Below are 26230 nucleotides of genomic sequence, written 5' to 3' on the forward strand. Positions count from 1 at the left end.
CATGTTTTTGGTAGGTGAGAAGAAACCAGAGAACCCAGAGGAAACCCACACTGACTAGTAGAGAACGTTTAAATGCCAGCGGTGACGTTTTACAACGTGAGTACGTAGCCATGTCGCCGGAATCTGAATCATCGGTGTCCCAATGTGTAGCGAGCCAGGGTCCTTACCAGTGCCCGACCTTGTGTACACGATATACTCTACTGATTCATCACCTAGGGAGCCGATTGAGTCGCACCCACTGACACTGTGAGGCATCAGTGCGACGCATTGTACTTTGGACTTAACTTATACAGTGTTTGTTTGGGAAATTCACCATTTTTCAACTCAGAGTAAGAACAGTGTCGTGTGCTTTCAAAGTTTTATTGGAACTTTTTTTTAAAATCACGTTTATGTTTAATGTTTGATTACCTTTTGTAGCCTTTTATTGGGCTGTCTAATTATATATAGGCTATAACAGTTAGAGCTAGTCACATGTCATGTCATGTGACTGTCATGGGGTTCTAGTACCTGCTCCAGGCATCTAATTGGATGCTTTAGGTCATATGAGGCTTAAAGGTTGATTTGTCACAGGTGTTTAGTTGTTGTTTTTTTTTCTTTCTTCCTTCCTTTCCCTCCCCTTTTGAATATCTGTTTGTATCCTAAAAGGTAGACCCATGCGCTTCTTTAGTCTTCCAATCTTTCTTTTTCCCCCCCCTCTCTTCTTCCCAGTTGATCCCAAAGTAACAACAAATGATCACGATGAGCACCACTTGGGGTTGATGTCTTCAGCATCATGAGGAGTAACGAGTCATGTGAGTTTGATGTTAAAAAGGACACACTGAGTCTGCTGGAGGCACACCGGCCTGTTAAAATTGGGATTATTTTGGTTCTGGGTGTTATGATCACTTTGGGGAACGTGGCTGTGGTGTCGGTGATTTACTCGGCGGTACCGGGATGGTCGCGGAACTCGCGATACTTCTTATTATCGTTAACCGGTGCGGACTCGGCGTTCGGTTTGATCGTCATGCCGCTGAACCTGTGCGTGAGCCTGGTGAAGGATTACAGCAGTGAACCCGACCCGTTCTGCCACGTCGTGGCCTTCGTTAACGCCACCGTTTACTCCACGTGCATGTACACGCTGGCCAGCATCAGCCTGGAGCGCTACGTGGCCGTGTTTTACCCGCTGCAGTACTCCACCATGCTGACCCGAAGGCGCTCCCTGATGCTCATCGGGTTCGCCTGGCTCTTCCCTCCGGTTCTGCTCGTGCCCATCACGTGCCCGGAGGGAATCATAGACGTGCACTTCTCCAGGGCATCCCTCGTGTGCAATCCGGCCTACTCCAGCAACGTGACGTACTCCCTCACCCTCACCTGCTTCATCTTCTTCCCCTGCTCGGCCCTCATGACCTTCTGTAACCTCAGGCTTTGGGTCACCGCCAGGGCGCAGCGGAGGAAGTTGAGGAGATACGGATCCGGTCGATGGACCAGACCTGCCGTGGCTTCGCGCGTGCTCGTGCCTGTCATGACCGCCTACTACACGTGCTGGACCCCCTGCATGGTCATCATGATCTACACCGGTGGGTTTGTCTCGCTAATGCACTGCAACGCAACAGAATGAGCAGTTAATCTTGTGCATGTATGCATTATTGTTCTCAGGGTTGCCTACTCGTTTCAGGGGAAACTACCTAGTTAGTCTGATGCACGCTCTGAAAGGCGCTGGATGACGTCACGTACAATTTTGAATATTTATTTACTCCTCCAATCAGTACGTTTACATGGACAACAACAATCTAACCTGATTAAGACGATACTTTGTTTGAGGGACTAGCACGCAAACGGCGATTATTGATGGCTGACGTCATACTTGTAGGATTAAGGCGTGTGGAGTATTCCTGTTTTAGTCGCGTTATCGACGTGCGTACACACCTTAATCGTACTATTCACGCCGTGTGGGAGTTTTCACCGTGTTTCGCGACAGGACACGTGTACACACACGGCAACGCTCAACCGTTTGACGGCAAATAAGAGAGCACGGCTGCGTCCCAAACCGCGTACTTACCTACTGTATAGTCGATGAAATACATGCATTTCTATATACCATACAGTAGGTAAGTACGCGGTTTGGGACGCAGCCCACGGCTTCACGCAGTCATCTATTAGAGCGTACAGCACGACAGATAATTAACCGCACTTAAAACTTTCGCGAAATTAAAAACGAAACACCCGGAACTGTATACGGTTCCATAACGAAGACGAATACGTGAAATGTCGATACGTGAAATTCTGGAGGGGACGGCGTGGTGCGGCGCGGGGACGTATTGACGTGTGATGTTAAATCGATCTACGTTCTTTAACGTGTAAAAGGGAACATGAAAGGAGTATTCTAAAAGCGACTCGTAAACACCTTAGTCAGAATATTACACGTCTTATTCAGAATAAAGGTCAATAATTAGATTATTGCTGTCCATGTAAACGTAGTCTATTTGAAGGTATTGTGGTCGGAATGACGGTGCTACACTTAACGTGAAACAGCGTCAGGAAAGAGAATAGTAACACCGTGAAGGGCAGGAAGAAGAAAGTATTTCTGAAGAATTTAATCAGGTTTGGTCTTAGTTTTATAATAGAAAATAGAAGATTATAACTTTTTTTTTTTCTTCTTCTTCTTTAGGAAGGAGTATTTTTAATCATGGCAACACAAACTAATTATATATTTACAAAGTAAAGTCAAATCAACTATTTACATCATTTCAAAATAATCAAACTGACCTTTTATATACTTACAATAGTCAAACTATTTATATATTTACAATATAGTCAAACTAACTTTTTGTGTATTTACCAAATAAGCAAGCTAACCATTTATGTATTTCAAATATAGTCAAACAAATGAATTGCATATTTACAAAATAATCAAACTAACCATTTCAAAAGCAGTCAAATAGTGAACCATGTTTTTTTTTTTTTTTTTAAATTATTTCTTTTTATTTAAGTTAACAAGTCAAAAAAAAATTGTCATGTTACGCAGGGAAAAAAAAAACAGTGTGAACTGGTCTGCCCTGAAGACTTCGTGACTTACAAAGCACTGACACTGGGGACTCACGACTCATAAACGTCCCTCACCATGTCCGTGATAACTCGTGGATTTAATTGGTTTATGTGGCACGTCTGCCATGCAAGCTCCTGCATATGAGCTGTTACCAAAGATAAAATAATGTATTCGAACGAATGCGTTGATGTAAACCTGATTTTGAGCCGGAACTACTGTCGAACCTGCTGAGAACTTAACATGAAAACAGTAGGACGGACTCGACACCACAGTATTCGGTTGTGTGGTCACTTCGCATATCTTATTATTTTAAAATCCTTTATTAGTGGTGTTCAGAGTCCTGGATTATAGCTCCATGGGTACATCCTGATCAGATATAGTCTAGATTTGGTGATTTTTTTTTTTTTTTGTGTGTGTGAGGAAAAATCCCGTCCGGCTTAGTTCAGGAATTATTTATGTGTTCGGCCTGAGGCAATCTCAGTAGGCCGTGTGCTACAGGATTTTTCGTAGCACGAACATCTCTACTGTAACCTGCTAACACGTTCTTCCTGTCTTGACGTTTCTCAGCGATATCCGGCAGCGGGGTCCCAGAGTGGGTGGAATTTGTAGCCGTGTGGTTACCGACGTCCAACGGCTTCCTCAACTGTATCTTTTACTTTTGGATTAACCAGAGCTTCAGGAGAAAATTCTACTCGGTTCTGCAGAGGCCGTGTTTCGGACTTTGTCCCGACGCCGAACCCGGACACGACTCTGTGATCTCTACTTTGAATAACAACACCATGCATGAGAGGTCTTCCAGTGTGTCGTCCACGTGCGCTTTACTCACAGTTGCTGTCGAGACCTACATCTGAAAGGACAGAACCTTGTGGACTGCAACAGCCGGGCACCCAGAGCTGTAAAGGACTTTCTCTGAGCAAGAGCTGATGATGTTCCTGTGGATCACTGGTTCATTTTCAACCTCCATAGTCATACAGACTTTTAGTTTGTGGGCAAATTGTGCCTTTTTACATTCACTGCACCACTTCTGCATTGTAATTGTCATTCCTGGTTGTTTGTGGGGGTTTTTTTCGTTGTTTTTTTAAGATGCACCTTCTTTTTTTGTCTATCTTCTTTGCCTTCATCTTCTTCTACTACTACTACTACTACTTTTAAGCATTTCCTGTAATAAAAAAAAAATCTGTCTCTCTCGTTATCAGCATGGACTCCTTTCTGTTTGCAGTTTTCTTTTTTTTTTTCTTTTTCTTTTCCGTTTTTTTACAAATGTCTTGTTTCCTTACAGTAATGCATATTGCCTGGAATTGCACCGCAATTATTTCCCCCCTCATTTTAATGTTCAGTCGACTGGATAATGAAAGTTGTGTTCTGTCAGATTTTATCAATATGTCAACAGCCGGCAGTACAGAAAGGGTAACCTTTATACAAAAGGAAAGTAATTAGGCACTTAACGTCATATAAAGGTCAGCACAGCTATGTTTTTTTTATTTTTTATTTTTTCTTTTTTTTTTCTTTTCTTCCTTCATTTGGTAGAGGTCCATGTGCCCTTTATCGGCTCTCCTGTTTTACACACGTAGAAATGGAATTAAATTCAGGCTTGTGAATATGTAAAGGGTAAACATTATATTTTCTGGCCCTTTTTTTTTTTTTTTTTTTTTTTTGTATACACTAATATCTTGTCTGTCGTAAAATTGTAATGTTTTATACTTGTATTAAAGGAAAAAAAAGGAAACTTTTGGCATCAGCTTGTAAGGGTGATGCCTTGTTTTTTTTTTTGGTTTTGTTAAAGGAAGACTAGAGGCCTGTCGATGTCTCTGTAACTAAGCAAGTTCTCAGATATTGATTTAAAAAAAAAAAAAAAATTGTAAAGCATTTTTGTAAATAAATTTTAGTGTTGATGTTTGTGTTAAATGTTTGTGCTGTAAAATAAAGCTTAAAAGCCCTTGTATTAGACTTGTTAGTATTTGAGTTTTTTTTTTTTTTTTTTTTTTTTTTTTTTGGGGGGGGGGGGATTTATTTGCATTTGGCATATTCTCATAGACGGTCACTGCTACCGTCGCACCTCACGTTTTTAAAAGGTTGTCTGTATAATTAAAAACTTCATTCCAGTCGAGCTGAGACCTGGGTTTGAAATAATTATTTTACTTATTTTTATTTATTTATTTATTTATTTTAGCCAGGCATTTCCGAGCTGTCTTGTATCTCCTCCTCGTGCTATCAGATCAGACGTGGCATTGAGATGTTGCAGAGCTGACAGCCTGGTGCGAGCTGCCTGCGTGTCTGATGAAATCCCAGCACTCCTCTATCCACACCGCTAAGGAATGACGCGCGTGAGTGCCTGGATGTGTGAGCGACACCTCTGGAGCTTTAAACCGGGTTTTTCTAAAGAAGAACCTGAGCAGAATAAACACCGCCAGAAGCAGTTTTGATATTAGATGGGAGGCAAAAAAATCAACGACACTATTATGGTTGAGATTTACACAGCCGTAATATCTAAATGTGCCAGCATATTGAAGATCTGTGTGGGTTAATATTTTTCTCAAGTATCCAGAGCACGTCATCAGCGGTGCATGTGAAATACTGTACAGTTGTAGACCTTTTAGAAGATAAGAGAAAAGAGAAGTCGATGGACTTAACACTAATCAAAGTACAAACTGCACAAAATGACACATGATTGTAAGTTTAGTGTTTTTTGATTTGAATGAAAGTTATTAAACTTTTCTGTCGAGTGTTATTTGGTAGTCTGAGCAACAGGAAGCCAGTAGAACATTACAGCCCTGAATTATGCTGCTTGGCTACTCTTACTGTCCAGTTCATTAGGTACGCCTCCATATTCATGATGTCATCCAAACCTGCAGATAGACGTCGAGTTCGTACGGAATGGTGCGGAAAACAAAAAACACCCGGTGTGCAGGCTGAAACACCTTGAGTCGAGGTGAGAGAGAGAATGACCAGACAGTTTAAAACGGACAGGAAGTCTATAGTAGCTCAAATAAGCACTTTATACAACCGTGGTGAGCAGAAAAGCATCTCGGAACACCCAACACATCAAAGCTTGAGGTGGATGAGCTGGAACAGCAGAAGACCACATCAGGTTCCACTCCTGCCAGCCAAGAACAAGAATCTGAAGTTATCATGAGCACAGAATCAGCTAAACTGGACAGATAAAGTGAGATTATGTCCACGATAAAGATGCTACCATATGATTGGCTGATTAAATAACTGCATGAACGTGCAGGAAGTGTTCCTAATAAAGTGGACAGAGACTGTATGTTTAAGCGTGTGTGTGTGGGGGTGTGTGATATTTTCCTCGGTCTTATTATGCCATCAATGAGACCATGTGATGATGATGCATTGCTATAGTTTCGTTAACGCACTACTGACAGATATTAGATGTTAACCTCACATCTAATATCACCACCAGCTGTCACTGATTTCCAAACACAACATAATCAGGTACCTTTTTTCATCCCTGAAGATTTTCAGGAAGGCTGATGATGAATTCATCTCTCTCTCTATTTTTTTTTTTTTTTTGCTCTCCATAATGGAGGAACGAGGAAAGAGATAAAATCTCTCAGTCTGGGCTAAATCCTATTATTTTGGTCATCTGAGACCGACCCCCTGGCCTCCTGGAAGGTCTACGGTATTCAGTATTAGTCACTGAGTTTCAGCTTAATGGTTGGAGAGATAGATCTTATGAGCGAAACAGATATTGGAGTGCTTTTGCAGATTTCGCAGCGGTGAGAAGTGGTTACGCGGTGTTGCGAGAGGTAACAGAGAGACAGCCGTTACGTACAGTACACGGTTAGCGTGTTCACGTTTCGAAGAGCAGCTTTCGGAAATTCGGAAAAGTTTTCGAATGTAACCCGCCTACAGTGTGCTAATGATAGCGGAAGAATTGTGTCATATAACAGTCACATTTCAAGATGAAAAGGCTTGAGGTAAGACAATATACAGGTCGATCTTTTCTATTTTTAGACTTTCGCTGAAGAGATTCACGAAACTTTCCTCGTTCATTCCTGTGTCTGTTCGGAAGGACGGAAGGAAATCTGGTTTATGTTAGATTGTATACTGAAAAATGACACAAAATACTTTCTCGACTAAACAATAAAGAAATGGTGTCAGTGACAGTGAAATAAATATATTCATCCTAACAATAGCAAAATTGTAGAGTTCTGGTTGTATTAAGTATGCAGATTTAATTAGATGAGAACCTTAATTTGCATAAATGTCCATTTTTTTTTTTAAACAATGATGTCTATTGTTTGTTTGTTTGTTTGTTTGTTTGTTTTTTATTCTTCTATTTACATGTAGTGCCTTGCCATGATGGTATTCTGCAGTGGGTTTTTTTTTTTTTTTTTTCCCAGTTGGTTTCGTATTATTTTTTTGAATACCTATCTACACAATATACTTTGTTAAAGTGCTTTATACATGAATATTTACAACAGTGGGGACATTCGAAATCCTGAAAGCTCAATTTGACAGCAAGCTAAAGAATAACAGAATGGAGACAATCATACTGAGTTTGCCCTCATCAACACAGACAATGCAGTCACTAATAGCTTATTTTAATCCAGCATTGTGAATTTCTTGGTTCCTGATAAAACATTTTACAAAATAAAAAAAAAAAACCCACCCAAATAGCATTTAAAATGGGTTTAGAAGAAGCTCCATTATTTATGGATTATGGTTTAGGAGTTACAGCTTGAGTGGCGTGGTCGTTCAGCAGGGATCGATGCCGCCTCACGACTCCGGGGTTCTATTCCTCTTATACCACAGCACATTTGCCATTACTGTTATTTTTCTTTTCATACTTACATTTAATAACGACTTAGTTATTATAATGTGAAATGTCTGCCATACAAGTCCCTGTGAATAGGCTGTTACTATAAACACTATAATGTGTTATACTATAAACTATAACGCATTAATATGAACCTGGGCACTACTGTCAGAGCTATAGAAAATGAATCCAAACCTTCCGACCAATCAGAATCAAGTATTCAACAGCGTTGTGGTGTAATTTAGAATATGTTGAAGTGGATGCCAATAATTCTCTTTTCAGATCTCTCTCATAGCAATGCAAGGAACTGACTTGTTTTGTGGATGCTCCACAACGTTAAATGTTACAATAAACGGATGACGTGTCACTCGTTGATACGTTAAACGTTGCAATCGTTGGCAAATGGCTGCGGTATAAGAGTGATCAAACACTTTGGGGTGGTAACAGTGACTCTACGTCATCACACCCTGCCATCGTTGATTATTTTCCTATAACAGCAGGACACGGAGTGTTTTAGTCCTTGCATAGTTCCTTGCATCGTATTCATCCATTTTCACACATAGATTCAACTCAGTATGAGAAGCATTTTTAAGGCATTTATACGTATTAGGGATTGTTCTCGGTGTTGGGTGACAACGCCATACACTCGACTCACACATCTCAGAAAACCCGACACGGTTACCATCCTAATATACAAATATTACACATTAAGTGGAAATGGTAGGCTCTGTTGTACCAACATTACTGTGTTGGTAGAAATAGCAGCTGGATGCAGAACGGGGTGCATTAAATGGAGTGGAACAATTGTGATTATATATATTAAAAAAACAAAAAAATAGCAATGCTGTATAGTTGGTAGAAACATTAAGTGCAGATTGCTTGTTACTTGCAGGTCAGAATTGCAGTGATTTTACCGAACGTCGCCTAGCCGGCCTGGTTAACAACAGAAATTGCCAATGAAACTATGAATATGAGTCATATCATAATGATAGATATACTTATTATCTTCAAATATATACCGTTGGTGTGAGTTAAGCATTCAATATCTGTATTTACGTCCTCTATGCTTTATTGCGCAGTGAGATATCACAGTTTGTCCAGCATTTAGTACCATCACTAAAAACTCTCCTCTCATGTTTGCACACTTTACCATCATGCCCATTATCACAGCTTCATGCGAGTAACCTCACACTGAAACAAGAAAAACCTGTGGAAAGACAGAATGGAAGGAGAAATTGTCTTACTGTCAGGTAACGAAACAGCAGATATTCTTCCAACTGATAAAATGATAGACATCTTAACAGGATGAATTATTATGCATGGGCTGTTTTATACTACTGTGGCACTGCGTAGTGAGTTCTACTCTTGTAGAACGAACATAATGCAGCACTCCATATGGCACTGGGTGGAGAGAGAGTGCAAAATGGCCATCTAATTTCCTGTGTAAACATCCCCAGCTGTCTGCTCCACGAAGACAGAGATGACTATCCTAGTCTGTGGAAAGGACCGTTGGAGGACGTACGATTCACAGCCCAGGCCATTTATGTAAGGAAGATGAATTGGGAAATATTGTGTTTAATATGTTGACTTGCCCTAACCTCCGTTCTCTGTTCTGTTTTACTATTGTTAACGTGGTCGATTTGTTCTTATGAGGCACACGATTGGTGATTTTTCGCGCTTTATACATCCACCGATCAGTAATCGCTCAGGCTTTATACATTAATCTAATATTAAATTGTTAAATTTATGTTCACATTGAGGCATTTGCGTGATTTGTAATATTTGCAACATCTTTACATTAAGTTCTACTGCCATCTAGTGTACAACATTATACTGCATTATACTGCAAAATCTCATCCGTTGTACATTACACATAGATACATTATATTATTACATGTAGGTTACACTATACATACATCTAAGAGATTCAATCATTCAGAGGACAAATGACTGATTATTGATAACTGAAATATTGGTTAAAACCAAAAAATGCACCAAGATGAATTATGTACATTCAGCTCATAAAATGCATTACAGTATTATGGAAATTGGCTTTGCTATTTTATATTATACAGCATGAATATTCTGTATATACTGGTAAACCACTTAGTTAGAGGTACCCCTTTATGTGTTTAAAATATATCTTAACCATGTAGAATATAGCAGAACATGTGTTAGTCAAAGACAAGGAGGGTGTTTATTGTACAAAAAAAATTGCATGCATGAATTGTTAGTAAAACTATTCTACTCCTAAGGAAAAACATGGAAGTTTGTTAAAGTATCAGTTAAGCTCAGCAACATTTTGTAATCTATCTATCTATCTATCTATCTATCTATCTATCTATCTATCTATCTATCTATCTATCTATTCATTTACTCACTGACTTTCAGTGCTTCATCCTGGTCAAAGCCATGGTGATCCGGAGCCTATCCTGGGAGTACCGGGAGTGAGATGGGAATACACCCTTTGTTGGGAATTTGTTTATTTATGTATTTACGCGCTTGTTCATTTATTTAATTATTTATTTAACGTGTCTGTTATTTATTTATTTGTTTATTAGCATGCTTGTGTGTTTATTATTCGATCGGTCAGTTATGTGTTTTAGTTGTTTGATTGGTCAGTTATGTGTTTATTTCACGGTTTGTTATGTATGTGTGTATTTATTTATTAACATGTTTGTGTTGTGTGTGTGTGGGGGGGGGGGGGGGGCAATGGTGATTTAGTGGTTAGTATGTTTGCCTCGTGCATCTCCTGATGCTTCGGGGGTTAACTCTGGGTACTATGGTTTCCTCCACCAGTCCAAAGAGATGCACATTTCCAAATTGTCTATAGTGTGTGAATGTGCGTGATTGTGCCCTGCGATGGGTTGGCACCCAGTCCAGGGTGTCCAGGGTGTCCCCTGTATTATGGCTCGAGTTCCCTTGTATAGGCTCCAGGCTCCCCGTAGGATAAGCAGTATAGATGGATGTTTGTATTGTTTCTTTTTTTATTATTTTATTTATCTGTAATGTGTTTTTTTTTTTACACATGAAGTGCACCAGTGAAAAGCAAATTTTTTTTTGAAAAGTACAGATCATATAGTTCTTTATTTTTTCTCATCAGGTCATGTTTTGGTTTATCCCACCCCATCAGTTTCTCGAGCTTTGTTAAATGTTGGGCGTGAATGTCATTCCACCCAAATCGGATAAGGACATTTACATGAGTTTTTTTTGTTTTGTTTTTTTTTTTTTTTACCACATAAGAACATTTTCATTTTCTGACTTCTGGGGTAAAGTCACTGTGTTGAAATAATATGCAGATTTTATCCAGGTTATATATCATCGTCTTGTTTGTCTCAGCATTAAACTTCTGTATCCTCAGGCAGTGAAGCACTCAGCCGCTGCATCATGATTCCTCCACAACAAATCCCAGAAAAACTGAATATTTATGAAAAACAGTTGGAAGTGTTTCAGAGGCAGTAAAGAATCTCACATGGCGCTGCGGATTTATGTCTTGCATTGTGTGGAACTGGTTTGATGACATTTCTTTCCTTTTATTATACTTAAATAGAGCACGTCTGGTGTTTCCTTTGCTCTCAGTTAAATATCGTCTGTGAATGTTCCTCCTTCCTCTCCTTATTAGACGAGTGGGTGGTCTGTCTTTTATTGCAGGCGCTCTAAACCAAGCGTGAGGAGGACATAAAATTAGATTAGTGTCATCAAAAATGAAGACTTATGCTGGTAGGTGTGGCGGCCACCTGTGGGAGAATAGGACATTTACACATATTACTGAATGTAATCACGTTTGAAAGTTTGTTTAGTGGAAGAAAAATATGGTGTGATAAAGTTGTCACTATTTATTTCAATTTAACATCTTACCCCATGCTTGGTTGTAAGTCTGCATAAAAACTGCCACTATTTTTTTTTTCACTGTGACGCCATTGAATAAAGTAGGAACAGGGATTTCTTTATATCATATATTTCTGTGAGAGCAGACTTGGAGGATTTTGCACAAATAATGTGCGTGTCACATGACTTTCTTGGTGTGTCGGGGTCTTTTTGCACCTCTGAAGTTAATGTCCATCCATCCATACCGCTAATCCTACACAGGGTCACGGTGGAGTCTGGAGCCTATCCCAGGGAACCTAGGGCACAAGGCGGGGGACACCCTGAGGAGGAACCCCCCCAGTCCAAAGACATGCATGGTAGGCTGATTGGCATGTCCAAAGTGTCCGTAGTGTATGAATGGGGGTGTGAGTGTGTATGTGATTGTGCCCTGCGATGGATTGGCACCCCATTCAGGGTGTACCCCACCTTGTGCCCCATGCTCCCTGGGACAGGCTCCAGGTTCCCCATGACCCTGTAGGATAAGCGGTATTGAAAATGGATGGATGGATGGATGGATTTTTAGCCTTCCTCAATACACTCTCAAATACATAACTCATGATTCACGCACATGAGCAGCTCAGATGTTAAGAATGAATGAATGAATGAAGGAATACTGCCTCTGCCTACATTAAACAAAAAAACCTCACATAAGTCGGTTCTGAACATTTGCCTAAAGGAGTCGACTCAAGGAGTCGACTCATTCGCAAATGACACATCACTACTGGAAATGATGTCCGGTTTAGCTGCTGTTAAATAATTCACTGATATTAAAATCTGATACACTAACATTCACCTGTGAAAAACCTGAGCTAGTTTCCTAGCTGTTAACTACGGCCTGTAGTATGCAGGAGGACATGGGGACATTTTTAAATTTGTAAATTCAATTCAATTCCACTGAAATTGATTTGTATAGCGCTTTTTACAATAGACATTGTCTCAAAGCAGCTTTACAGAAATATCAACACGGTATACTGATATTAAAGGTGCGAATTTATCCCAACTGAGCAAGCCACTGAGTGGCGACGGTGGCAAGGAAAAACTCCCTAAGATGTTTTAAGAGGAAGAAACCTTGAGAGGAACCCGACTCAGAAGAGAACCCGTCCTCATCTGGGTAAAAACAGATAGTGTGAAAAAGTTCATTATTGACTTATATGAAGTCTGTATGGCCTTAGAAGCAGCCGTAGTCCCAGCAGTCTGGAATTGGAGAAGATTTGAGCACCAACCAGAGGCAGAAAGGATCTGGATCTATAGTATCTCCATAAAATCGTGTGTGGCTCGGCAGAAGGAGAGAGGGAGAGAAAAGATTATTAGGACTGGGAATTAGTATAATAGAAAGTCTAGTCAGGGTAGGCTTGAGTAAACAAATACGTTTTAAGCCTGGACTTAAACACTGAGACTGTGTCTGAGTCCTGAACACTAACTGGAAGACTGTTCCATAACTGTGGGGCTCTATAAGAGAAAGCTCTTCCCCCTGCTGTAGCCTTCGCTATTCGAGGTACCGTCAAATAGCCTGCATCTTTTGATCTAAGTAGGCGTGGCGGATCATAGAAAACCAAAAGGTCGCTTAGATACTGTGGCGCGAGACCGTTTAGTGCTTTATAGGCTAATAAAAGTATTTTATAGTCAATGCGGGATTCCACTGGGAGCCAATGCTGTATTGATAATATTGGTGTGATATGGTTGTATCTTCTAGTTCTAGTTAGGACTCTAGCAGTTGCATTCTGGACTAACTGGAGTTTGTTTATATTCCTACTGGCATTTTAATAAGGGAAAAGGTGTAAAGATGTTCCTAGGTCAAATTTTTGTTTTCCTTTTTTACACAGTTAACTACAGTTACATCATCTTGCCTTGAGTTTAAATCATTGAGGCTACAGGTTTTACTCATGAAGGATATCAGAATGATAGGACAGACTGAAGAGGAAGAAGATGTGCTGATGGACAGAATAGGAATATAAAGCGGAGAGAACAGGAAGGAAAACATAAAAAGGAGGATTTGCATTTACATTTGCATGAGAAAGGATAGAGCAGCGTTTTGAGTTTATCATGTCGTGCTTCCTTTCTTTGGCAAATATCGTATTTTTATTGTACGGCATAGGTTTTTCAGTGTGTGTACTCTGCAGTTATGTATATGTTCAAATCAACTAGGATAATACAGAATTGTGCAGAATGAGATGCCTCTCTAGGCCAGTCAGTCAGTGAAAATAGCGCTTCTTTCCGGGTCTACTCAGTGGTCTAGCACAGGGGTTCCCAAACTTTTCCAGGGCGAGGCCCCCCAAATGGCATTAACATTTGACCGAGGCCCCCCTTTTGCAAGATGTTTTTAAAACACATTAAAAATACAGACTTCTAAATATATCCCCCTTTTTTAGTAATAATTACATCTTTACGCTACATTACATTAGGAATTGATTGTGTGTGTGTGTGTGTGTGGTTGTCTGAGAGTGAGAAAGAGAAAACATACTAGTGGGAAGGATGGGCACACCAAATTGTTGAGGCCCCCCGGGCACCCCCTGGGGGCCCCCAGTTTAAAAACCACTGGTCTAGCAAAACCATGTACTGTATATACTGCCATCTGTTAGTTCGGCTTCTTTAAAAAAAAAAATAATAATAATAAAAAAAAAAAGATTAGACTTTGGTTGGGTAATTTTGCTATAATGCTGGTGGGTTGTTGATGATTAACAACCTGCAAAACCTACTGAGTCATGCTTGTTACTTTTGACTTATAGACATGTCTTCGCTTATCAGTCCACTTTACACGTCAAACACGCCTTCCTTATCTCTACATGCATAGACATACATTTATTACATAGAATATTTTTTTTTGTTTTATGCTTCACTGTTTCACACATAAAGTATACTGAAACTTATATATTCTTATAAAAACATACACTTAAGTACTTGATCATAAACAAATATGATAAGTCATCGTGTAGGTATATACAGTAGTTACTGACTGGAGATCATCAGTTGCTCTACACAGGGTATCAGTCTTGCTTTACCACGTCTATCAGTGTAAAAGGACCAACCAACATATTTAAAAATAAAAATAAAAACACAAATGTGCAGCAGCGTTGTTGCTGGCGTTTTAAACACTGTGTAAAACACTAGACGTGATCTTACTGATCACCTTGTTGGTGTTCAGTTAGAGACTAAAGCTCATTTCCACACTTTACCGTGCCAAGGTTGGTTTCCGATTGGCTGTTGGCTGTCTCAACCCGGTAGTGACCCTCAGGTGTTTAACTACAACAACACCACAGCTGTACCTGATACATTCATACCTATGGAAGAACATTTCTTAACATTATTTCCTAGTATGTTGTATGCAATAGTACATTGAGATTTTCACTTATTATCTCAACATGATAATATGATAGGACTATGCACTAGACTTATCAAGTGATTGGTCATAGTCATGTAGTCATAGATAATCTTATCTAATCTCAAAGTGGTTTAGCAGGATAACCTAATTAGCTACACCATGTAGCCAAAAGTTTGTGGACACCTGACCAGCACATCCACATGTTCTTGTTGATCATCCCATTACAGATTTAGTCTCTCTTTGCTGTGATACTAGTCTCCACTTTTCTGGGAAGTCTTTCCACTACATTTTGGAGCATGGCTGTGGGGATTTGCTCATTCAGTCACATGAGCACATTGTCGAACCATGTCTTCATGGAGCTCGCATTCTGCATTGTTATGCATATAAAATACTTTGAATCGTGTCATAATTCTGAGATAATGCTTCAGGATTTTGTCAGATACATCAAAATTTCGATCTGTTACACACTTGGTGACGATTTCTATTGTTAAAATAAAATGAACAGGCTCTGAATACAACGCGCATGCGCGCAAGCTCAAGGTGTTGGGAATAACACGTATTTGTAACCATATTTGTGCCCTCTCCTGTATTTTTTTTACGGTCTCGTGACCCTCGCTTGTTTCTGATTGGCTACGTTGGTTGGAGGAAAAAGTCGCTCATTGGCTATTTGAGAGGGGGCGGGGCCGTGTATTGTGGCGTGACGTTCAGTTCGCTCATTGGTTCAGACTTCTGCACGAGCTGCTTCTCTGTGTGTCAGTCGAAGCTCAGTTGAGCTGAGTGGGTTAGCCGCGTAGCAACGTTAGTAGACGTCAGTTAGATATAAAAGTGACGGCTATCGGAACCGGAGCTAGCCCAGCCAGCTCAGCCTAGACCAGCTCAGCTAGCCAGCCAACATGGGGGAAGAAATAGACAATCAGTCAGTGAACACAAGTTCGAAGACGGAGGATGAAAATCATCTACCTGCCGAGGATGGTGACGTGAAATGTTACACGCGCGAGGAGGTTCAAGCTCATAACATGAGCAAAGACACATGGCTGATTATCCACGATAAAGTTTACGACATTACGGGTTTCCTCGAAGAGGTGAGAGGAATTCACGTCAAAGTCTGCGGTTGGCCATATTTACTAGCTAGCACGCTAACAATACAAGGTCCTCCGCTTATAACGTTACTTTAAATGCTAACTGAACTCGTTAGCGGGCGCGCGACCAGGCCTCGCGCGCTACCTGATCGACTAATAACGCCTTATGAACTATAGCTATAACTTGTTACGACACTTCCTATAAAGGCCACATGTCTAATGACCTCATAACACGCTATAATGCCTTCAAAGGGCATTGATATATTGATCTCTATGTGAAAAGGCACTGCAGTTGATGGCAACGTTTATAATACAGTATAATGAGAGTTCATAACACGTTATAACACCTGCAGTGCCTTAACCCCAGTTTCTTTAGTGCATTGTATTTAGTTGTAGAAAGTGTGTTTTTAAAAACTGATTTTTTTAAAATAAACATTTCCTTTCTGACTAGGATTGTTATTGACCTTCATCTTCAGTCTTATGTAACTCAGTATAATGACTTATAAGTTGTATTTGTGAGTTTGCAAGTAGATTGAGAACTATTCTCAACATTTCATGCCTACATTATTATCGAAAAATAATATAATTATTAGGTTTTCTTAGTCCTATGTATGTATGTATGTATGTATGTATGTATATAAGTAACTGGAGTTAGTATGTAAAATGAGAATGGTGTATAAAAATTGGTAAGGGGTGTAGCGATACACCGGGTTCACGATACGATGTGTATCACAATATTTTTTTTCCCAAAACGTTACCAATTTTCAACTTTTTTTTGTCGTATGTACAATTGAAAGAATTTACCGTTTTTCAAGATTTTAATTTCACCTTCTGTATGTACAACAACAGTTGACTAGGTGTGTCGCTGAACAATAAAACTGAATTTTTAGCATGAAATAGCTGAAACCTAAGAGAGAACTTCTTAAAGCAGTAAAAGTGCAAACAACAAGAAAGCATTCAAGTAAATAGTGTTCTGTTCGAGTAAGTTTAACCCGTCACAAACAGCTTTTGGGTTTAGGTTACTTAAAGGTTTTTGCCAGGAAAATAGCAGATCATCATATTTGCAGGCAGAAGCTGGGATCTTTGTGCATTTACAATATCCAGTGCAGATGGAGGGCAGGAAGTGATTTTCGGCACAGGAAGTACTATCACAAACTCGAAATGTCTATCTTTTGCGTCATTTATGGTTGCTCAAGTCGATCAGCCCGAGAAACCGTGTACCAAAAGGGGGAAAAATGCAAGAGGTTGACTGAAAATCGAGGACGTTGACCCAACCACTAACAAAAAAAGTTCTATGCCTCCATACTTTTGTATGCATTCGTTTGAATTCTGGAGTAGAAGGATGTCTGGAGGACAAGGTAATTGCTTATATCTACCGCCTCGATGGCAGGCAAGTATTTCAATTCAGTCGAAAATTCACTCCTCTTCATAACATAAGGATCACGTCCAACGTGTGTTGTGATTTAAAAAAAAACAAAAACAAATTCCTGCTTATACCTTTCTCCTGTAATAGTGACTAAACCAGTACAGCATGGACTTTCCTCCATCTCGTCCATTCTGCTTTTCACTTCCTGTTCTCCATCTGAATTTTGCGCCTCATCAGAATCATGTGACCACAAACAAGCTGTAGGATAAAACGGACTTCATATCGTTAAAAAAAAATCATCGTAAGTCTACGATACGTCCTGTAATATTTTTATTTTTTGCATCGTGATATATCGTACCACGATATATTGTTCTACCTCTACTTATTGGCATAAAAATCCATAAAATGTAAAAAAAAAAAAAAAAAAAAAGTTAAACGACAAGTGCAAAAAACAATAAAATGGTGTAAAAACATCAAGTAAAATGGCGTAAGAGCAACAAAATGGAACGGTGTGAAAAATCACTGTAGTAAAAATGTCAAATTAAAATGGAGTAAGAACGTCAAGTAAAATCGTCGGTAGAGCTGCTGACAAGCTTTATGGAGATGCCGATTTCCTTTGACGACGTGAAACGCACGTGATGCGACGCCGCCAACTTTAGCAGATACACAGAGTCGACTCAAATCAACTTCTTCAGTTTACCGTTTGTCAGCTTTACCTTCCATACACATGACGACCTCACTCACCGTCCGACAGCGGCGTAATCAAGTAACGGCTGAAAAAAGTACGCGACCTCCGAGTCCTCTAAGGCAGGGGAATGTTTTACATGAAATACCTTCGAAGAAGATCCAACTTTCCAAAGCGGCGCTTGTGTAGTACGTACACACGACGCTGATGCACGAGCACAAACTTCTGTTTATAAGCACCGATAAGCGGTTGCTGGAACTATCGGTTTTGATTGAGTCGAAAGTCTTTATTTCGCAGCATCCGGGAGGTGAAGAAGTGCTCCTGGAGCAGGCAGGTGGGGATGCGACAGAGAGCTTCGAGGACGTCGGCCATTCCACGGACGCCAGAGAGATGCTCCAGCAGTACTACATCGGAGAGCTGCACGAGGTAGTGACCAAAATATATGCACTAATTTTATAACGTACTATTTTAGTCTATTTTTATAACATTTTTATTTTGGTAGTTTATTCATGCATATCGATAGCATTTGATTAGACAGACTTTCCACAGTCCGTTTAGAATGGATTTAAACCGCACTGTTAGTTGGAGTGTAAAAGTGGATTGATTGTGATCTTTGCAGCATGGTAATTGTCCTGTTTTTGTTGTAGGATGACCGAAAGAAAGCGTGTAAAAAGGTAAAGAAACACCGCACAGCGTCCACACGTTCTCAGCCCGATCTCTATCCTCTGTATTCTCCGCTACAGCTGGGGTAGGAAAGTGCTGGACTGTATGTTCCAGCCCTGTTTAGTGGATGTGGGGTTCTCCGACATGACCTGCTAAATACAAACACTCCATTTGTTTGTTTCTTTATTTCTCAGAAACGTTGTTGTAGTTTTACATATCTGTCTTTCTTTCTCTAGGAAGTTTATATCACAACTTCGAAAGAGTCCAGGTGAGAGATCATCTTTCTCTCTCTCTCTCTCACATTCTGTCTTTCTTTGTTTCTCGCTATATCTCTCTCTCTCTCTCTCCCTCTCGCCCCCTCTCATTCAGTCTGTTTTTCTTTTTGTTTCTCGAGGTTCAGAGATTTTTCCTCTCTGTGACTGACTGTCTCGCTCGCTCTCTTTCTTTCTGTCTCTCTGTTGCTACAGTATCTGTTTGTCTCACAGACACTCTTCCCCTCACATCACTTTTTCACTAGCTCACACTCTCACTCGGTCGGTCTGTCCTTCGTTATCACTTTCGGTCCATTTCTGTGTGTCTCTCTATCTTTGTCTGTCTCTTTTTCTGTTCTCTCACCCTTTCCATTTCTCCCCGTCTGTTTCTCACTCTCTCATTTGGCCCGTCTCTTAGTTTCTCGCTGCGTCTCTCTCTTTCTCGGGCTCCCCTTTTCTGCCTCTTGCTCATTCTCTCACCGTCTGTCTGTCGCTATCTCTTTCTTTGTCTGTCTCCTGCTCTGTCTATCGCTGTCTTACTCGAGCTCGGTCTTTTACACATTGTCTCGCTGTCTTTCCCTGTCTGTCTCTCACTTCCGTTCCCTTACCATCTGTCACGTTCCTTCTTTCGCCCTTCTCTCGTCATTCTCTTTCTCCATCTGTTTCTGTCTCACTCTCTCGCACTCACGCACCATCTTTCTTTCTGTGTCTTGCTATTACTTTCTGTCTTCTTTCATGACTGATCTCTCTCTCTGTCACACACTACACTGTTTTGGTCTCTTAATTGGTCTGCCTCTTGTGCTCTTTCTCTCACCTTGGGGTCTCCCAGGGTCTCTATGTCTCTCTCCCTCTCTATATTTCTGTCTTGCCATTGCTTTCTCTCTCTCACACTCTCTCACTCTCTCTCACACACACACTGTCTCCTGTTTTTCAGTTCGTGGAGCACCTGGCTGATTCCTGCCGTAGCGGTCGCTGTTGTAGGCTTCATGTATCGTTATTACATGTTGGAGCACAAATCATCTTGAGCACTACTCTGCAACTCCTGGATTCCCGAAACCGTCTCAGCACTGCAGTTACCGGTACAAGGTTACACAGCAGTACCTGACAGTCTGGTTGGTTTTGGATCAGGATCCAGTCTAGTGCAACATTTGCTCTCTTTCATCCAGAGGCCTTGGACTCTCTCTCTCTCTCTCTCTCTCTCTCTCTCTCTCTCTCTCTCTCTCTCTCTCTCTCTCTCTATCTCTCACACACACACACACTTACAACATGATGTCTGACCATCACTGCCCTTCTCATGCCAGTGAGTTTACCAGGAACACGAGGAATCACGGAATTTTTTTTTTTTTTAAATAAATAAAAATTTAGTTTCCTGTTTTTCTCTGTGCGTATTAGGAGGAGGAGGATTAGTGCAGGATGAGGTCAGTCCGTGCCTCGGTTTGGACCAGCTCCTTTTCAGACTCTCCGCTTTCATATGCAGTTCACATGCAGCACTGAATAGGAACGTGTGTGTGTGTGTGTGTGTGTGTGTCCGTCATTCTGTTCCTCACTTCTATCCTCTCTTTGCTCTGACTGAACATGGTGTGTTATGCCGAGGGATTTCAGGATTATAACTTATGAACATGTGACTATTCGATCTTTCCCAAGTCCCCGATTAAAGGTCGTCCTTGAACTACGTTCGTGTAATCGGGTCCGGTCGAAGGTTACGCAGTCGAACTGGATATCTAGATACGCATTCAGTAAAAAAAAACAAAAAACTTTACACTAAGCTTCCCTTAATAACTTGCATCATTACTGACGTTATTTAACCCACATATACCTTTTTGATAAATGCTTTTTATATCATTATTGTTCCAGCACTGGTAGGGCTGTGTGACTACAGTAGTGTTGAGTGTGTCAGGTTCGTTTATTAAAAGCCAAACCAATACAAATGCGAAAAATAAATAAATAAATAAAATCCTATTATTTATGGTACATCTACAAGTTCGACATTCCAAACGAATCGCCACAGTGCTTGTTTTATAACGCGCAGCTCTGAGTGAGTGTGCATCCTCTCTCCACGACAAAGACTCGATTGAAACAATTCTACACTAGAGGTGGGCGATACGGAGAAGAAGTTAAAAAAATCTTTAAAATCGTACTTAAATTTATACGATACGTGATATGGATCTCGATATACAGGCAGGAGTTTTCCAAACGGAGTCTGCTTTTAAAATTTAAAAAAAAAAAAATTTTATTTTAATGTCTACAAATTATAAAATGCTTAACTTGCAAAAGGAGCACGAAAATAATATTTTCATAAGTTCTTAAAATAAATAACAGTTTTGAAGATTCTGTGCTCCTATTCTATACAGTTGCTTTCGAATCACTTTTTGTAATTGTTTTAATAATAAAAAAAAATAAATCACTGGGCGGTATCTCAGAATATCGCCCGTTTCGTGACATCATCGATCGCGATATCGGAGAATTTTTATCCGTCCCCTCCCGCAAAAACATATCACTTTCGTGTCGGTAGAATCTTCATCTTGATCAACACCTCGTGTTCCAGCGCTTAATTAATGTCGCACTTTTTTGACTCGTGTGTGTATATAGAGTTCAGGAAGTAATTAACCTCTAGGAACATTTTTCTTCTCAACTGCAATGGCATGATGTATGAATTTGGTGTTTGTCTAAATATCAAATATTTATGAGGTTTAAATGGATGGACTGAGTTAAGGCTGAAATGGTCTACCTGAAATAATAGTAAAATAAACAAGTATTCCAGTGTCCGAAAACGTTAACATGCAGGTCTAAAATATCTAAGACATTATTATTACTATTATTATTATTATTATTTTTTGTATTATAATATAATTTCTTAACTGTTGCATGATGCAAAGAGGGGGGAAAAAATCATCTTATCACAAAAACCCCACTAGTTTAAACAAACAAAAACAAATTTATAAAAATCTAAGGTGTTCAGTGGAGTCTGGCACAAAACAAACATTTCTGCTTTAAATTTTTAATTATTATTATTATTATTATTATTATTATTCTATGTGGAACGTTCGTAGACTGAGAACGGCAAACGGTCTGGAGCGCTACAGAAATGTACGTTCATTTACAGGAAGTGATTAGGAGGTGGATTTTACGGCGTGTGTTTTCCGAAAGTGGGTGTGGACTCTACATGAAAGGGTTGATTATTTTCTAATGTATGTAGAAATGTAGTCATGGATCGCATCCCCGGTCAATGCAGGTGGATTCCATTGACGTTTTAAACGTACACTTGCGTATATTAATGCTGAATGCTTATAGTTTATGAATGTTAATTAACTTGTGCAGTAAATTATTTTTAACCCGTTATTTAAGGGAACCTTAACGTAAAGTGTCGCTCGTCATATTAATCGATAAACAGAGTAACAAAGTAAGCTGACGTGTCCGAGTTGAGCTGAAGAATGAACACCAGGATCACGATTCTGAGGGTCCAGCCATGACTATGAACACGGCCGTGTAAATTAGCATCATCAGATTATTCCATTACATTCATAATTCAGCCTCGTTAATGGATTTATTTTTGCTCAAAGGATGGAATGCAAGCGTTAATTATTAGGTTAGCTGAGTGGGTGTAATTGTTAAGGACTTAGCCAGGGTTAATGTTAGCAATGTTAATCCTTTCTTTTCTTTCAATTCCCCCCCCACACCCAGATGTCCTGTACATTCCAAAGGTCTACATTGTAAGGTGTGATGCAATGAACACTTAAAATATATATATATATATATATATATATATATATATATATATATATATATATATATATATATATATATATATATATATATATATATATATATATTTTTTTTTCTTTTGTTTTTATACATGCATCCGTTGAGAACCGGATTGACGACGACGTAAACATTTTAATACTTTAAACTGTCGAGCTGTCCATAAAATCTATGCTCATGTGCTGAATATTCTATGCATTTCCTTTGTTTATTTATTTTTTTTTCTTCTTTCTGCCCCACCCCCATTACAAAATCACTAGCACCTATAGCGTGTCGCTTCGACGCCCGTGTTCACGTTCGGATCAAATCGCCGCGCCGTTCCGAGGGAACGTTTTTTTAAGTTCTCTATGCACACAGACCTGCAGTTACGTTCCTGTTCCTGTTTTCTTCATATCCCATGTTCGATTCCTTATCTCCTGTGGTGGTAAAATGTTTAATCGTTGTGTAATTGATGTTACCTTGTTACACTTTCTGTTGTGATTAGGTATGTTTGCACCATGTGTGTGATTTTTTTTATTTTTTTTATTTTTATTTTTTTTGGTTAATAAATTCAGTGAATTATTTGTTGGGAGCGAAATGAATTATTTAACCAGTTTGTAATCACTGATGTAGTGTAATTTATGCTCGGATTATAGACTATTAAAAATACATTCCCACCCGATGTGGTGTGTGTGTGTGTGTGTGTGTGTGTGTGTGTGTGTGTTGCATGGTAGTAATAATAACAGTGCAGTAATGTTGTGCTGTTATAGGAAACATATCAGTGATTATGTTCCTCTGATATCAAAGTGAATTGCAAGCGACTAAATTTGACTTATTAAAGAATGATTGTACTTTATTATTTATTTATTTTTCGTTTGTTTATAGTTATATTTAATGTTGTGGAATGTCCTCCTCCTTTATACACCACAGTGCGGTTGAATGCTTGGATCTGATTGGTTAGACGGTGTTCTTTATTCCTGTATAACAGCATGACTCGGACGGTAGCTCTGGCTGGAACGACCCACCCTGCTGGAGAAAACCTGAGAATTTGTAATGGTTATAATGGGAATTGTCTTGGTTGTAATGGTCCCTGTGGGTCTCTACTGGTAACTTGTGTTATATTATGTCTAGTGGATACCATTAAGGACCGGTAATTGTTTGTAATGGTATTTGTAGTGGAGAGTGGAGAAAGAAATTCAGAAATTCTAATGGGTTTCTTTTTGTTGTTGTTGTTGTGGTTTTTTTTTTGTTTTGTTTTTCCAGCAGGAATGAACGATTTATATCTAAGATGTTGCGGTTTCTATAGAAACGGCTCGTTGAGAGGGACGTGTACGGCAGATGCTCAACATGATCGATGTAAACGGATTTTAAACGTGATGCTTAATGAAGTAAAACGTGTGATCGTTGATGTGGTAAAGTTTTAACGTTTACGTAAGGAGTCAGGGTCAGAAAACGTAGTTACAGCTTTACCTCCTAGATGTTATAAAGCACTGACACTAGAGACTCCTTCCTTAAACGTTAAACAAACCTTTTTACCTTACAGAAAACTCGCAACCATATCCACAATTACGCGCTTTACATGCGGATATGTGGAGCGTCTGTGCGAATGTCATTACTGTCGAAGTGAAAGCGTGTTCGAACGAGCGAATCAGCAGAGAATCTATCAACACCTTCTGACCAATCAGAATCGATGTAACGATCCCGTTCGCTTTCTGTGTGATCATTTTACCTGATCTCTAAAACATTATAATAGATTTAGACAAGAACTGAAAGAGGAGTGATGGACACATCTTTATAATTGTAAAGGGTTTGTTTTATAAGTTTTTGCTCGGAATTAAGTCGTCATTTAACATATATCCCCGTAATCTAAATGAAATACTTCATTGGGATGTTGCAGGATTTTACAACAGTATTTAATATATATATATCTCTATCTGCTTCTGCAGAAGTGAGTGAAGACCTTTTTTAATCCCAATTTTTTGATTTTGAAACTAGGTGTATTTTTAACCCGTCATCAAATCACTCTGAAAACGTCAAATACCTTAAACACAGACGATATTAAATATATATAGTGGTTCTTGATATTTTAATAATTAATTAATTTGTTACATTCATTCAATTAGAGTTTTTCCTCACTCTGTGTGCTGTTGTTTCCCCTGTGTTTAGTTTTTAGTTCCAGCTGTGGATGAGTCTGATTAAAATCAGAGCCATCATCATCATCATCTTATTGCATGGAAGAGATGATCATCTGATCTTTACATCTTATTTGACCACAACAAGTGGTTTGTAAGTATCCTGGATTAATATTTAATGTTAAATTAATTACTCTCGGGTTTCTTTGTGTCTGATATTCAAGCTACATATATGGAAGTTAACGCCGCTTAGTTTCAGACCCGGAAGAGTGGAAATTCAAGACATGTTTATGGAAAAAAAAAAAAAAAAAGAGTTGATATTCTGCTGTAAGCGTAATGATGCAGACTCAACTCGGACTCTGGTCCTAAATTTGCTCATGCACATTTCATGTTTTTATTTTTATCGTGCACTTAATTACAGCATGATTGTTAATAATAATAATAATAATAATAATAATAATAATAATAATAATAATAAAAGCAAGGATACTTAGCATATAAATTTGTGTGGCGCGGGGGATAATAATAACTCGGTAATAAAGAAGATGAAAAAGAAAAAGGAGGATGAAGTGAGTGCATTTTATTACATGAAATAACATTAGCCTGCCTGCTGACGGAGAAATTTATTCTTTAAAGCTCAAGGAGTTAAGTACGAAAGTGTACGAATGTCACATTGTACATTTTTATTTGGCAGCTGAAGTTTACACATGCCTTGCAGAATCTGCTAAATGTTAATACTTAACGATTATTAAAAATTGCATTGAAAATGGAAAGAATGTGCAGGACCTGGAGGATTTTTCTGAAGAACAGCGGACAGTTTATCTGTTCAGGACAAACCAGGGCCTCGTGAAGAACTCTCGCAAAACATAAACACATTGATCGTTGATCCTCCAGGTAACGAGACGTGGTGTTAAGAATCGAGCGTGTGTAAACTTTTCAACTGGCTCATTAGTGTAAATTCAGTTATTATTCATATCGTCTTGCGGACTATATGTAAACATCTGTTATGTGAAATAGCTTCTTCATGACAGGACTAAATAAAAAAAAAAAAAAAAACACACAATGCAGTTTTTATGATCACCATTTTTTCAATTTGATTTTAATGAACATTTAGGTGTATGTAAACTTATGACTGTATAATTCTATATATTTTTTTTGGTTTGTAAGATAAGATAATACTTTATTAATCCCCAGATGGAGAAATTTGGGCATCACAGCAGCAGCAAGACAGGTGAAGGAAAAAGAGAGAGTAAGGAGAACAATACAGGGATGTATAAAGAGTAGGTACAAGATGTATAAATATATGTATAGACATAAGCGCAAACTAT

General features: G+C 39.2%; 2 protein-coding genes across 2 annotated transcripts; both read left to right on the forward strand.

Moving 5' to 3' along the window:
• The first annotated feature begins 479 nt into the window (after positions 1-479).
• Positions 480-4972, forward strand: zgc:162592 (G-protein coupled receptor). Its single transcript, XM_017478097.3, has 2 exons — positions 480-1556; positions 3593-4972. The coding sequence occupies exons 1-2, from the start codon at positions 773-775 to the stop codon at positions 3874-3876; spliced, it is 1068 nt and encodes a 355-aa protein (XP_017333586.1). The 5' UTR covers positions 480-772; the 3' UTR covers positions 3877-4972.
• Positions 4973-15723: 10751 nt separating this feature from the next.
• Positions 15724-23452, forward strand: LOC108270986 (cytochrome b5). The gene is made up of 5 exons (XM_017478098.3): positions 15724-16070; positions 18416-18544; positions 18766-18792; positions 19018-19049; positions 19967-23452. Exons 1-5 carry the CDS (start codon positions 15882-15884, stop codon positions 20055-20057), a joined length of 468 nt encoding a protein of 155 aa, XP_017333587.1. The 5' UTR covers positions 15724-15881; the 3' UTR covers positions 20058-23452.
• Positions 23453-26230: the final 2778 nt, after the last annotated feature.

The sequence above is a fragment of the Ictalurus punctatus genome, chromosome 10 (assembly GCF_001660625.3).
Source record: "Ictalurus punctatus breed USDA103 chromosome 10, Coco_2.0, whole genome shotgun sequence".
Taxonomy (NCBI): Eukaryota; Metazoa; Chordata; class Actinopteri; order Siluriformes; family Ictaluridae; genus Ictalurus; species Ictalurus punctatus.

Coding starts and splice junctions, on each gene's coding strand:
- zgc:162592 (XM_017478097.3), top strand. CDS start 773: ATGAGGAGTAACGAGTCATGTGAGTTTGATGTTAAAAAGGACACACTG. Junction 1,557..3,592: donor GGTCATCATGATCTACACCG/GTGGGTTTGTCT, acceptor GACGTTTCTCAG/CGATATCCGGCAGCGGGGTC.
- LOC108270986 (XM_017478098.3), top strand. CDS start 15,882: ATGGGGGAAGAAATAGACAATCAGTCAGTGAACACAAGTTCGAAGACG. Junction 16,071..18,415: donor TTACGGGTTTCCTCGAAGAG/GTGAGAGGAATT, acceptor TTTATTTCGCAG/CATCCGGGAGGTGAAGAAGT. Junction 19,050..19,966: donor ACAACTTCGAAAGAGTCCAG/GTGAGAGATCAT, acceptor CCTGTTTTTCAG/TTCGTGGAGCACCTGGCTGA.